General features: G+C 43.8%; 1 protein-coding gene across 1 annotated transcript in view; it reads left to right on the top strand.

Moving 5' to 3' along the window:
- Positions 1-14,522, top strand: part of FAM3B (FAM3 metabolism regulating signaling molecule B) — a 29,228-nt gene extending 14,706 nt beyond the window's left edge. Inside the window, exons 4-8 of the mRNA XM_019745760.3 lie at positions 4,216-4,274; positions 5,215-5,265; positions 6,378-6,465; positions 7,875-8,007; positions 12,295-14,522. Coding sequence (XP_019601319.3) covers positions 4,216-4,274; positions 5,215-5,265; positions 6,378-6,465; positions 7,875-8,007; positions 12,295-12,384 — 421 coding nt within the window. The 3' untranslated portion in view covers positions 12,385-14,522. The remainder of the gene's footprint in view (positions 1-4,215; positions 4,275-5,214; positions 5,266-6,377; positions 6,466-7,874; positions 8,008-12,294) is intronic.

The raw sequence follows: 14,522 nt of genomic DNA, 5'->3' as shown, positions 1-14,522 counted from the left end.
ACAGCGTGTTGAGAATATTTTGATCTTTGCCATTTCGTGAGAAGAAGCTTAGAGTCTCAGATGAGATTTCTACTAGGTTATTGCTCTTGCTGTGAAGATCTGTTTGTGCTGAGAGGCTTTGTATGTATTTTCTGTGAACTATCTGTTCATATCTCCTGTCCATTTTTATTGTTTTTTATTTTTTGGGTTTTATAAGACACTTTTTACTTAAAATTGAGGCCTCTTTGGAGCCACGTGTGATGTAAGTGTCACACATAAGTAAACCTAACTTACGGCATGAAACACGATGGACATAAATGAATGCTGGAGGGTGCTTTACAACTGTTTAACAAGAAATAAGTATGCTGTTTTAAACCACCCCAGTTCTCCATTGAGGCTGAATCCTGGGAAAGGCAAACCCCTTTGGGTCAGACCATGTAGAGCAGGATATATAAGATGGACTTGCAGCTCCATTTTGTCCACTTTTATTTTTGTCATTGGACTTTGTTATTGATTTATAAGATTCTTTACATATTAAGGTAATTAGCCCTTTCTTTTCTTTTCATTTCATTTATTAAAATGGTATTTTTAAATATGCTATACCTTAGTTAATTTATGACCTTTAACAAAACAAAGAAAATATACATATATAGTGAAAGCAAATTTTTTTTTAAAATTTTAAACCTCAGCTGGAACCACCATCTGATTGGAAAAATTATACTCAAAGAAATCTTCCCTCTACCCTCCACTTTGTTCTCCTTGCTCTCTGTTCCCAGCTCCATTAATTTTTTTTTTAGTTTCTGATTTATCCTTCCAGTATTTGTTTTTAAGTCAAAATAAACAATGGTATGTGTATAATTAATATATACCCATGTTTCTGTTATATATATATATATGTTTTATTTGTGTGTATGTATAATTAATATATACCCATATTTGTGCTTTATATGTTTATATATGCATATGTGTGTGAGTGCATTTGTCTGTGTGTGTGTGTACATAAAAAGCAGCAAAATCTATACAGAGCTTTGCACTTCACTTTTTCACTTAACAGTGTAATAGAGATCACCTCATATCAGTACATAGAGATTATCCTCAGTCCCCTTTATGGGTACATATATTCTATAACATGGATGTGTCATAGTTTATTCAACCAGTTCTCCACTGACAGATGCTTTTGATGTTTGAAATCTTTCAGTGTTACAAGTTATACTGCAATTAATAACCTTGTGAATATGTTGTTTTGTTTTGAATTATAATAAAGTGAACACTTGTGTAACCACCATCCAGACTAAGAAATAGCACACCACACACCCTCTGTGTACCTCTTCCGAAATGCAGCCCCCCTTTCCTTACTGCCCAATGGTAATGTCTATTCCATCTTTTATGGTGATTATTTCCTTGCTTTTCTTGATAGTTTTATGGCCTAAACATACATTGCAGAACACTATTCTTTAATGTTATCTATTTTGAACTTTATGTAAATGGAATAATAGACCATATATTCTTGTGTCTAACTTCTTTTGCTCAAAATTATATCTGTGAGAATTATCCTTGATGATGAGTAGAGCTAGTGTTCATTGACTTGTATTGCTCTGTAATACTGCGTTTCATGAATATACTACAATTTGTTTATCCATTCTACTATTGAATGACATTTGGATCATTTCTAGTTTGGAGCTATTACAAATAATGTTCATGCCTCTTGCTGCACATATGCATATATTTTCGTTGGGTATTCTTTTGAGGGCATCCCACAACTGCTCTCAACTTCAGTGATACTCTACAGGGACTCTCGAGACTCAATAACAGCTAATACTTATAAAGTTTGTACAGCAAAAGCTACAGAACAAAAGCTTCTGTATTGTCTGCTGGTGGTGAATTCTCTCAGTTTATGTTTCTCTGAAATGTCTTTATTTCATCTTCATTGCTGAAAGATATTCTTCCAGGTTGTGTTGCTTATGATTTTCTTTCAACCCATTCAAGATACCATTCCATTGTCTCCTGGATTCCATTGTTTCTCTTGAGAAGTCAGCTAACAGTCTAATTGCTTATACTGTGAAAGTAACTGCCTTTTTTCTCCTCTCTGATTGCCATTAAGACTTTTTCCTTATCTTTGGTCTTCAACACTTGTACCCTACTGTGTCTGTTATTGTTGCTTTATCTTATTGGGGTTTTTTTGAACTTCTTAAATATGTAAGTTTTGAAGTCTTTTATCACATTTAACAAATTCTCTATCATTGCATTTTCTACCCCCTTCATTTTCTCCTGTTCTTCTGAGACTCTTAATGAAATGTGCTAGATTTTATTATTATATTCTCTATAGCCTGCAGTCTATTTTGTATTTTCCATTTTATATCTCTCTGTCCTTCATGTGGACAGAGCTATTTTCCTCTGAACTGCTTTCAAGTTCTTTAATTCTCTCTTCTGCTGTGTCTAATCTGCTGTTAAACCAGTTCTTAACTATTGACTTTAGTTATTATTTTAGTTTTAGAACCTCGTTTGGTTCTTTTTCTAATCTTCATATCATTTTTTGTAGTTTCCAGTTCTGAAATTTTCAATTTTATTTGCCACCTTCTTGAACATATTAAGGATAGTTATTTTAAAGTCTATTGGATAATTCTATTATTTGGAGCCCTTGTGAGAGTGCTCACTATTATCTGTTGTTTTCTTCTGGTTCCATTGGCTCTTGTTTATGTTGGCTTCTTTCCTTATGCACATATTTGATAGTGTGCTAGACGGTGCATCATTCAAGAGGTTTTTTGTTATTTGTTGTTTTTGTTTTTGTTTTAATTAAGACAGTAGATGATATTATATTCTTTTTCTGAGGATTTTTGTTTACAGTCAGGGACCTGGAACCATTAGCAGAATAGAATGATCTGAATAAATGTTAAAGACTGAGATTTTTCTGGGCCACCTAGTTGACTTAAAACTGGGCTGCAATTATATTGCTTCTGATTTATTTATGGTTCACTCTCACTTTTAAGATGCAACCCTTTTTTATTCCAACCCAAATAAGATGTGGGGAATTTAATAGGGTAAGCCCTGGTTTCCAACTTTTGTCCCCCTAGCTTCACATGGTTGTCAGAAGCGCTACTTATGTTCTTGGGCACTTTTTCTAGAATCATCAAATGCTTGTAGGATATAAATAGCCTTAAATGCTGGACTCAGCACCTTGAAATTTAGTCTTCTCATAAATCTTGCCCTGGGAATTCTTTACTGCCTTATTAGGTCTCTAATATATTGAAGCAGATTTTTTTTTAAGTCCCCCCCCCCTTTTTTTTGGTTTATTTTTCTTTATGAGAGAATAGGTTCAGATTACTCAACTTTCCATTATCATACATGGTAGTTGCTTTTTGCTTCTTTTCCAGTTCGTATGGAATATTCTCTAAAATTGTCCAAATGCTGCTCCTCCAAAAAGGACTTAGCCTAGAAGGCTTCAAGGCAGTTTAGGTAAACTTGCCAAGAGCAGAGTGTTCCAGTGCCATACTCACTATTCCAAATTCTTTTCATGAAACTAACATATCATTGATTCTACAACTTGACTTGTGTGCACACATACACAAAATTCCCAAGATCGTCAGAAATAATTACTATCTCTAGGAAAGTCAGCCTTCTTCCTGGTTTTAGGACAGGATTCCCTTGAAGTTGACATTTCATATTCTCCAATTTAAAAGTGAAAATTAAGTGAAGTAATATAGGGGCTTATTTAAGGAAATAAACTGGGTTATATTCTGGGGTCAGAGAAAAGGATCTTCAAGTATCAAGCAAAATCTCCGTTCATACACTGAGGGGGAGAGAATGTGCAGCTGTTGATGCCAGACTTGGGTTGGATCCATCTCTTCCTGCTCCACCTCTCCTTCATATGCATAAAACAGAAAAATGAATGCTTACGAGGCGGTGGAGGATTCAGTGAAAACATATTTGTAAAGCGCTTGTGCTAAACAAATCTTAGATTTTCCTCTCCTTGACCGTTTGCCTAAATTATAAGATTAAATGCAGTTTCCAGATTCCCTGAGGGACCAAGTTTATAGAAATTTAGGAATAGATGTGTGTGGCGTGAATGTGGAGGTGACATTCAAGGGATTTGGGTCAGGCCAGTGCATATCTGCGAGGGAATGGTAAGTGACAATGGATGGGGCAGTGATTCTGCCAAGAGAAGATCTGATGGAGCAGGGAGGGTTACCTGTTGCTGAAAGAAGGGCCTTCTTTGACTAATGTTTATTTACATTTCAGGCTCATAGGAGAAAAGACCGGAAATGTTGGGAGAGGAATAAATATTGCCATTGTCAATTGTAAGTTATTAAATGTTTTCTTTAAAACTTCTCTACAAGCTCTGTGAAATGATTTTCAAAGATACCTTGGGTTTTCGGTGATTTTTGCTCATGACCTAGTCTAGATTTATATTTTAATGTGTTTTAAAAGTAAATATTTATTTATTTTTACAATGCCTCTCACTTTACAGATTATTTGTGGTTCTTAAAATAAAAAAAAATTAAGAAACTGAAACCAAATATAAATAGACTTAAAAAAACAAAGGACCGGCAGAAGGCAAGGTTAAAACCAAAAGAGCAGAGCTAGAGCCATAGACTGTCCTCAAGTTGAGCACCACATTTGCTCTCCACTTCCTGGTGGTCTAGCAAAGGGTGACACCACTAGCCAGTTGCCACCTCTGTGAAACAGAAGGTGACAAGGTCCTTGGGTGGGAGTGAGGGGAGGGCAGGGAACAAAATCTGGCCTCTTCTTAGGCCTTGGAAAAACGTTCTGTCATGATTGCCCTGACAATAAGAACTGTAGCAGGTTGGAAAAAGGGGTTTCATACAGTATCATGTAAGCAAGCTGAGAGCATAGTCCAGGGACATAGGTGGGGCTGCAGAACCCAAGATAAAATGTGCCCCACAGGATAATCTGACGGGGAAACCTCAAGTACAAAGTAGAAAAGGCTGAGCTGGGGCTCTAGTGTCTGTGGGAAGAGGCAGGTATGACAGAATCAAATCTCACGGGACACAGACAGGAAGGAAGTTCTAGGGCAGCTGAAGAGGCCTTTCTCTCTGCCCCCACACTGATAACATCCGTCCGGGGAAGGCAACCCTTTCTTCCGGCTGGGTCATCACAGCGGCCATGCTTTCTGGAAAGAGACAGAGAAGAAATACCCCGTTTTGAGAACTGTGGAGCCACACATGCACCCTGAATCCCGATGAAGTTTCTTTTAAAAACTGTTCCTTTTATTTTCAGATACAACTGGGAAAGTGATAGCAACACAGTATTTTGATATGTATGGCGGTGGTAAGAAAAACTCTTTTCCTCTTAAAATTTAAATGAATTATAAACATAAATTAAGATTTTTTTTGAAAAGCACAAACAAAAATGTCACACATTCTTATTTTGTCTACTAAGAAAACTGCCAGAAGCTCATGTGAGTATTCTAGAAGTTTCATCCATAAATCCTCGTTGTCTCTAACAGAATTCATGTAATGAAGTTTGAAGGCATTATCTAGAAAATCCCTTTTCTCTGATCACACTTGTCCTGGATCTTTTCCCTCTGTTCCTTCATTGGATAAGGGGAAAGAAAAAATGTTTTTAAAATTGAATGTATGTAAAATCATGCAGTCAGCATCTAGCCCTGAATATGGTCACAATCACCGTCTTGTGCCTGGTCCCCGCTGGGCTTGGCCCACCCATTCCTGGTCCCGCAGTGCCCACTTGCCACCAACAGTTTCTCCATTCTCAGCACTGGGTCTTGACTACCATTATCGGTCAGGATATGCCAGCCCCTTTTGTTTCTATTTTACACTGAGAGTTATTAAAAACAAGTCTCTATGAAGATAATAGGGAAGTATAAAAAGAAATGCCCAGGTGAATCTGCAGAGGAACTACGCCTTTTTTCTCTTCAGTTCATTTAAGCATAACTATACAGAACAAGCCCAAGTGGCAGGTAATGGGGTTTGAAAGGCACTTTCCTCTTTTCTCCTGTAAGGCGTAGAGAGGTCACTTAGCAGAGCCGTGCCCCTGCCCAGTCTGGTCTGCATTTGTCTGTGTTCCTCACATCTGCCCTACGCGTCAGGGCCTGGGGCTGCTCTGATCTGGGATGCTCATGACCTGGGGTGCTCGTGTGTGGGCTGGGCGTTCTTAGGAATTGCAGACAATGCTCCACGTGGGCTGCCAAACTTGTTGCTGGTTTCGAGTTTGATCGACAGAATCTTGATGATCTGAGCGAGCTGCTCATTTCAGAGGGTCCCACCATGGAAGCCCAGCAGCCGTTTCCTAGTAAAGAGCTGGAGGGCCATTTGCATGGGACTTGGAGTGGACACAGACGCTGAGGGCAGAGGAAGCACCGCATGGAAGGCAAGAGTCTCAGTTAACAGAGATCCTAAAACTGGTTTGCATTGACCCGGCAGATAACTCTGGACCGATGACAAGGTTCATTGAGGGCGCGCCTGCGAAGTCCCTGCTCTTCATGGTGACCCACGATGATGGCAGCAGCAGGTGAGCATGTGCGGCTTTCTCACAGCAGTGGGGGTGGGGAGGAGGAGGCAGCGGGGTGCAGAACGCCAGGCCTCATCAGAGCCCCTCAGTGCACCCTCTAGGAAAGCACAAACTCCAAGGAGCGAGATGCTTCTTTAAGGAAAAGGAATGGAGCTCATGACAAAACAGACTGTGTTTCTGAAAACATGGCCAGCCAGTGGAGCACATAAGTACTAGAAGTTAAGGGGTACGTGCAGGTAGCAAGACAGAGCCTCCACTGACCATAATTAGAACAGCATGGCCAGAAGAGCTGCACCTCAAACTGAGAAAATGCCTCTGTACGAGGAGCCAAAACAGGACGCCCGCCCGCCCGCGCAGTGCGTTCCCTGGGGAGCAGCTGATCTAGCTGGGTTCCCCCACCTGTGCTCTTCTAAGTAAACAGGCGTGTTCACTGCCATATGACCACGAACCTTGAAATACTCATTTGCATTACTGTGAATTTCCGAGATGGGGCTACTGATTTGTTTGATTAACCTCAGATGTCCCCCGCCCCTCCGGTTCAAGCCGTTGTTTCTCAGTCTAGTTGTGTAGGACACAGCTCCCCGGCCCATGCTGGTGTTATGAGCCTTGCGCTTGCCCAGCTGATCGCTGGCCGTCAGTAGGCTGCTCACCGCAGCCCACGCCAGAGGCTCACAAGCAGCCCTGCTCCAGGTCGAACTGTTGTTCACAATCTTAGCTGTAGAGGGCGCAGCTCACTGGCCCATGTAGGAATCGAACTGATGTCCTTGCTAGGAGCACATCGCTCCAACCACCTGAGCCACCTGGCCACCCCTCAGATTTTATTTTTAATAGAGTTTCTTACTAGACTGAAGTTCTTTGATGCTCCCTGGGAAAAGACTCCGATATAACTCGTGTTGGAAAATCTGAACTTGTTCCTCTGTTCCTTTCCCTTTCTTCCCTCCTTCCTTACCTTACTCTAAGTTGCCCCCTTTTACAATGAGAGTAGTGTTTTAGATTGTTTTTCTTTTTTGATACTGACTTTTCTGAATATGAAAGGAACGGTTTTTTATTTCATCTTTCCGCAACGTCTGCCGCCTCATTTTGTGGTCAGTAGACAGGAGAGTCATCAAGGACCGGAAAGCACTTTGGCTGAGTGTGGAGGGTGTGATTGAACCCAAAGACACAAGGGCTTTTCAGAGCTGGGAGTTACAACGCTGTGCCCAAAATGAGTCCTAGAGAGTCCTGGGCGTTGTCACATGCTTAACTAGAAATCTGACATATTCGACAGACTCGTGACCCATGAACGTCTTGAGTGCCTTTTGCCTTCTGTGTATACCCCAGGAGATGAGTCGCTTTAGAAATCTCTGTCTTAGGACCAACACTGGAATCTCCCCACGAGACATTCAGACTCTCTCCCCTTTGCCCCCCAGGCTGAACGCCGCCGCCAAGAAAGCCATAGCAGCACTTGGGAGTAAAGAAATCAGGAACATGAAATTCAGGTCGAGCTGGGTGTTTCTTGCAGCAAAAGGCTTTGAACTTCCTGCAGGAATTCAGAGAGAAAAGGTGAGTGGTTGTAGTTGTTTTTTTTTCAAGTACCATTGACATGCACTATTGTACTGGTTTCATGTGTACAATATAGTGATTCAGCATTTATATACCTCACAATGTGATCGCCATGACAAGTCTAGGAACCATCTGTCACCGTGCAAACTCATCAAAAGCTGAGTGGTTTTTAAATGTCCCTTGCCACAAATGGTTAGTATAATACGAGCTGTGATTTGACTAGCTGCGGGTAGGTTACATCTTCCTGTCTGCAATACATTCCTGCATAAAGTGCATGCCACTCGGGGTCCTGGGGTGACGGCCCCTGGGGCTGACTGTTCACGTCCCCACTCAGGGTTCTGTGCCTGCGTTTCCTCATTCCTAAATCTGGAAAAGCCACACCTTCCACTCAGTAGGCACTTGATAAATTATTATAAGTAAACAGTCCATTACAAGAGGTTCAGAAACCTTTCCCATTACATCAGCATTAGAAAGGCACTTGACTGAAGTTTCAATTCTCAAATTGCTTTAGATGTTAGACGTAGAAAATTCTGCACAGGCTGTTGGTATCGATCTTCCATCATGCTGCGCCGACACTGTGGGCCCCGTCTCTGTCCTTTGCCTCTGTCAGGGGACAGTGACAGTACTGACCATGGAGGTGGTCTGGAAGATGACCAAGCCTGTCCATGTGAAGTACTTAAAACAGGGCGGGCACCAGACAAACACTGGAGAAGTGTAGCTTTCATTGTTGCTATTGCCATAACTTGCATGATTGATTTGAAGCCCCTCCCATGAAGTCCTTCCTTTTATCCAAGAAAAGTAAACAGCAAAATAATGAGGTTCTCATGTACTAGTCGCCTATGAGAGTTCCAGCTGAGCGTTGGCAAAATGTCATGGGATTTACCAGCTGACGCCTCTGGGATAGTGGCAGGGCCCCTGTCTGAGGGTGTGGCTCTCCCGGAACCAGTGCTGAGGGAGGAGGGACCTGGCTGTGTGCCAAGACCTGTGACTCTTCTGGGAGAAGGGCCTTCTTTCCACAAGCTAGAAACAGAGAGGGCAGAGGTCTGAATGTCTCCAGGGCACAGGTCTGAATGTCTCCAGGGCACGCCACTGGTTACTTCTGACTTCAGGCTAGGACGTTTGGTCCCCGTCCCCTCATTGCACGTCTGGCACAGGGATGGGTCTGGGAAGGAAGACAGAAGCAGCACGGCGGCTAGGCCTCTCTTTGTTGGCAGGTGGGGGAGAATGGAGTGGATGAGTGACACTTCAGTGCAGCCACCTAACCAGATAACGCGTTACAAACACCCCGAGAAAGCCCTAGAGCTGCTCTTCCTCCAGAGCCTCGGAAGTCATGGTTATTTAGCATGCATCTAAAAGCATGTTTTCTCCTTGTAACTCCCATGTTCTGCCATAGCCAGGAAGCCAGTCTTGCAGAGCATGTCAGGAGCATTTACCTGGGGCACCTGTCCAGCCCTCTCATTACTGATGATCGGGTCTGGACACCCAGTGTCCAGCTGAGACCGCACAGACTTGTCCTAATGAGTAAGGCACTCCCTGGGCTCTGTGCGGTGCCCTGAGCCCCCGCTGCCTGCACCTGTGGGAGCCAGGTGAGCCAGGCACAGCTGCCAGAGGGGGCTTGACGTCCAGCGTCAGGTTGGCAGGGGCCATGTGTGATCCTGAGGTGAAACCTCCCCTCACTGGGCTTCGGTTTCCTGGTCTGTGCAGTGACATGAAAGCTAGGTAATGCTTCAGGGCCTAGCAGTTGTGACGTGGCTACGTGTCCCATTTGTCCTTGGCTTTCCTCAGGCTGACTCCTGTGGTAATACAGGGTCACTGTCTCCTCCACCCTTTGTATGATCTTCAAGCTTTGTCCACCTAGCTGTGTGGTCTTAGGCAAGTTACTTAACCTCTCTGTGCCTCAGAATCATCCCCTGTGAGAAAGGGATAAAGACAGTATCTATCCTATTAGAGCCAAAGGGGATTAAGTGGGAGCAACAAGGAACTCAGGGCCTAGCAAGGGGCTGACTGAGCAGAGAGTCCCATAATTCAGAGCAACTGGTCCTTTCCGGAGCTTCCTCTGGTCTTTCTCCCCAGTCCACCCACCTGTCCTTCCCAGCCTGAGTCTCCTTAAACACATGGACGCCCAGGCCTTATACAGGCCAGCTGAACTAGAAGTTCAGAGGGTGGGGCCTGGCCAGGATATTCTGATGCACAGGGAGGGTGGACCCATTGCTTTGAGTCTTACGAGAAAATGGCAGCCCCATCCCATGTGCACATCCAAATTCCCCCTTAAACATCCCCGCTGGCTTTTTTATAGAAATTGACAAGCTGATCCTAAAATCTGTATGGAAATTCAAGGGACCCAGAATAGCCAAAATAATCTTGAAAAAGAAGAATGAAGCTGGAGGACTTGCACTTTCCAATTTCAAAACTCACTACAAAGCGACAGTGATCAAGATGGTGCAGCTCTGGCATAAGTTAGCCACAGAGACCGATGGGCTAGAATCGAGAGTCCAGAAGTAAGAACACACTTTTTGGATCAATTGATTTTCGACAAGGGTGTCAAAACCACTTAATGCTGGAACGCATGGTCTTTTCAATAAGTGGCACTGAGACAACTGGATACCCACATGCAAAAGAATGAATTTGGACCCCTACCTCACGCCATATGTAGAGAATAAGTCAAAATGGGTCAAACAGCTAAATGAAGGAGGTAGAGCCATTCAACTCTTAGAAGAAAACTTAGCCATAAATCTCCATGACCTTGGATTAGGCAGTGGTTTCTTCGATATGACACTAAAAGCACAAACAGCAAAAGAAAAAATAGATAAATTGTATTTCATTATAATTTAAAATGTATGTGCATCAAAGGATACCACCACAAAAGTGATGAAAAAACAAATAACCCAATTTTAAAGTGGGCAAAGTGTCTCAATAAACATATCTCTCAAGAAGACATACAGATGCCAGCAAGCACACGAAAACACAGCCATCAGGAGCCACCAGGAAAATGCCAATAAAAGCCACAACGAGATAACACCTCACCCTCACTAGGATGGCTACAATAAAAAAAAGACATCGCTGGAAGTGTTGACAAGGGTGTGGGGAATTTAGAACCTTCATACATTGCTGCAGGAAGTGTAATGATACAGCTGCTTTGGGAAACATTGTGGCAGTTCCTCAAAGAGTTAGGCGTGCAGTTACCCTGTGACCTAACGATTCCACTTGCAAGTATGTGCCCTAGAGAATGAGAACACGTTCACACAAAAACATGTACATGCTGCAGAACAGCATTATCCAAAAAGTGGCTGTTAATGGATAAAAGGTTTTATTAATGGATTAAAAAATGTATAAATAAAATAGGGCATAGCCATACACTAGAATATTATTCAGCCATAGAAAGAAATGCAGTTCTGATACACACTATGGGGATGCAAACATGCTAAGTGGAGAAAACCAAACACAAAAGGCCACATTTCATTTTACATGAAATTTCCAGAATAGACAAAATCCGTAGAGACAGGAAGTAGATTAGCGGATGCCTAGGGCTGTGGGGGATGGGGGCTGACTGTGTATAGATACGTGGTTTCTTGTTCAGGTGATGAAAACGTCCTAAAATTGACTGTGATGGGTGTAGAGCTCTGTGAATATACTGAAAACCATTAAACTCTGTACACTTAGGGTGAATTTTGTAGTATGCAAATTATATCTCAAAGCTGTTGCATTAACAAGGATATATAACTAGAATTCCAAGGTTTAGAATGCATATTGTTCTTTGTAAGCATTGAGTTAAGGTGTTCCATTATCTGAGAAAGATTGAGAATACAAAGGACTAAAGCCCGTGTCCATATGAACCCACAGGTGCTGAGCTAGGAATCCTAGGTACCCTAAAAAAATAGTCCTGCTCCCAAAGAATTGAAAACTGCACGTTGGAACTGTGTTGTCCAGTGCAGCAGCTCCGAGCCAAATTTGCATTTGCATTTGAATTTATTAAAATGAAATGGAATTGAAAATCCAGTGCATCCGTCGCACCAGGTACATTTCAAGTATTTGATAGCCTAACGTAACTAGTGGCGACTCTATTGGACAGTGTCGGTCACAGAACATTTACATCAGTGCAGAAAGTTCTGGAGCTGCATTAACAGCACGTTCAAATACTATTAAGAAGCATGTTGAGAGGAAATCAAGCACCCAATGTGGGATGGAGCAAATTCCCTTCTAGGAACTGATTCTTTTACAGGACTTCGCTCATAGCAGACACATGAAATACTTATTAACAAGTAAATTTCCTTTCTTTCCTTGACACAGATCAACCACTCCGATAACTCGAAGAACAGGTACTCGGGGTGGCCTGCAGAGATACAGATAGAGGGCTGCGTACCCAGAGAAGCAAGCTGACGTTTTGTGGCTTTAATAAAGGTAGTGTTTCTATAAACAAATGCATCATGGGACGACCCATGCATCTTATCCAACAGTTAATATTTAATTTGGGGGGTTTGGTGTCAACTGGACAATATTGCTAGTTGCATGAAATCTTGGCACACAGTGCTTCTATGCCAGTATTTACATAGTGAAGCTATTAATGAGCAGGAAGACTGAAACGAATGGACTTTGTTAAAGAGAATAAGGGGGGTTAACCCGGAAAGGAGAGGGTGACCAGGTGTGGAGCGCTTTTACGAGCCTATCTAAGTTTGACATTGTAGCCCAGATAGCGCTGCAGAGAACAAAGCTTGCTTTCTTTAGCACGGAGCATACCCTCATTTCAGATAGTCGTCTCCTAGGAAAATGAGCCACCGCCACAGAGCTGGGCAACTACAGCTTCCTCGGTCAACCCCAGTGGAGCCCTTAAACTTCCTGTGGGTCCCTGAACTTACTCTTTCGTGACAAATCTGGGTGCCTGCTGCTGTCTGCCACCAGGGGTGCAGTTAGTGAACCAGACACAGCCTCTGCCTTCCTGCAGGGCTTTCACTCCAGTGGCCTGTTTAGTGGGGTGAGGAGAAGGGAGTATCAGATCACCCAGACAGCAGGGACTCCCAGCAGCACTGATTTCTCCTTCCAGTTATCTGTGGGCACAGGGCCGCTGTGCCTCGGCCCCCGGCACTGGGAGCCAGGCGAGTTGGGTCCCTAGCAGGCATAGAAGCCAGAGAGAGCAGAAATCCATCTGTCCCCAGCGTTCCTGCCAGGACACGGTGTGAGTCCCACCCCCCTCCTGGATTCCGATTGCCCAGGTCCAGCTGGGGACAAGTCAATAATGTGGCTGTGGATGGGGTGACTGGCCTCCCACAGGAGGGGTAAATATTTGCAGAGCCAGGAATGCAGTAACTATCCACAGCCAGGCAGTGCCTGGGCCACAGAGGAACTGGCGCCTGCTGTTCCCTTGCTTTTGGCAATGGTCCCTCAGGGATTCGGGGCTCTGCCCTGCAGAGGCATCTGCAGACCACTGCATGGGATCTTGGCTCAGTTGCATTCTGTCCCCCCAAAATCCGTAAGTTGAGTCCTAACCCCAGCACCTAGCACGTGACCTTAGTTGGAAATAAGGTCATTGCAGTTGTAAGAAGTTGGAGTAGGGGGCTCTAAGCCTACAAGACTGGTGTCCTTAGATAAAGGGGACATTTGGACGCAGACACGCATCCCTGGAGAGGCCACGTGAAGGTCAAGGCAGAGGTCAGGGTGATACAAGCCAAGGAGCCCAAAGATGGCCAGCACCCACCAGAAGCTGGGGCGAGGCCTGCGAGGGGCGCTCCCCTGGGGCCCTCAGAGCCAGCCCCGCCCTGCAACACCTTGATCTTGGACTTCTGACCTTAAAAACTGTTCCCAGAGAAGACATTTGTGTTGTTTGAGTCACTCAGTTTCTGGTGCTTTGTATGGTAGCCTCAGGACACAACTATATAGTTCCCTTTAGATTCTAAACTCTTTGGTACCCGTAAATACTCCTGTATTTATAGGTGGAGCGGGGCTGGATATTTTCCTTTCCTTTTTTTCCTTCCCTTTTTACTCTGGCTGAAATGACTACATTTTCACAGCATTGTTGATCTTAATTCCCTGTAGTGGGTGAAGCCCCAGGGACACTTCTGGGCAGGCTTGTCCAGAAATCCTGCCTGGGGATATGAAGCGCCTCTGACACCCCCGCCCCCATCCTGTGACTGTCCTGGGTCCCTTTGCCTCTGCTGCCACTGCCACTGTCACTGGTGCATTTCTGAATTGTCATGTCCTATTTCCTGCCCACCTGGGCACTGAGTGCCCAGGTTGTCATGCCTCCCTGGGGCCCAGCTCTAGGGGAGGGGAGGGGGATGGTGGGGCCAGGGACGGGGGGAATTTGAGAGAGTGTGAATATCCCTCCAGACGATGCCACCTGCAGCTGCTCGCCTGGAAAACTTGGAACATATGTCAAAAAATAGACACCGTACTAAAAACTTCTTCCCCAGTTGTGGCCTTGGCGATATTTCTTTTCCAAGTTCCTCTCTTCTACCTACGTTTTCATTTTATTCCATTAAATAAACTGTTGATCAGTTGAATGACTTCCACAACATGCCCAG

Source organism: Rhinolophus sinicus, chromosome 17 (genome assembly GCF_057876585.1).
Source record: "Rhinolophus sinicus isolate RSI-liver-muscle chromosome 17, RSI-T2T, whole genome shotgun sequence".
NCBI classification, from domain to species: Eukaryota; Metazoa; Chordata; class Mammalia; order Chiroptera; family Rhinolophidae; genus Rhinolophus; species Rhinolophus sinicus.
The sequence above is the reverse complement of the archived record's forward strand: the minus strand, read 5'-3'. Positions and strand labels throughout refer to the sequence as shown.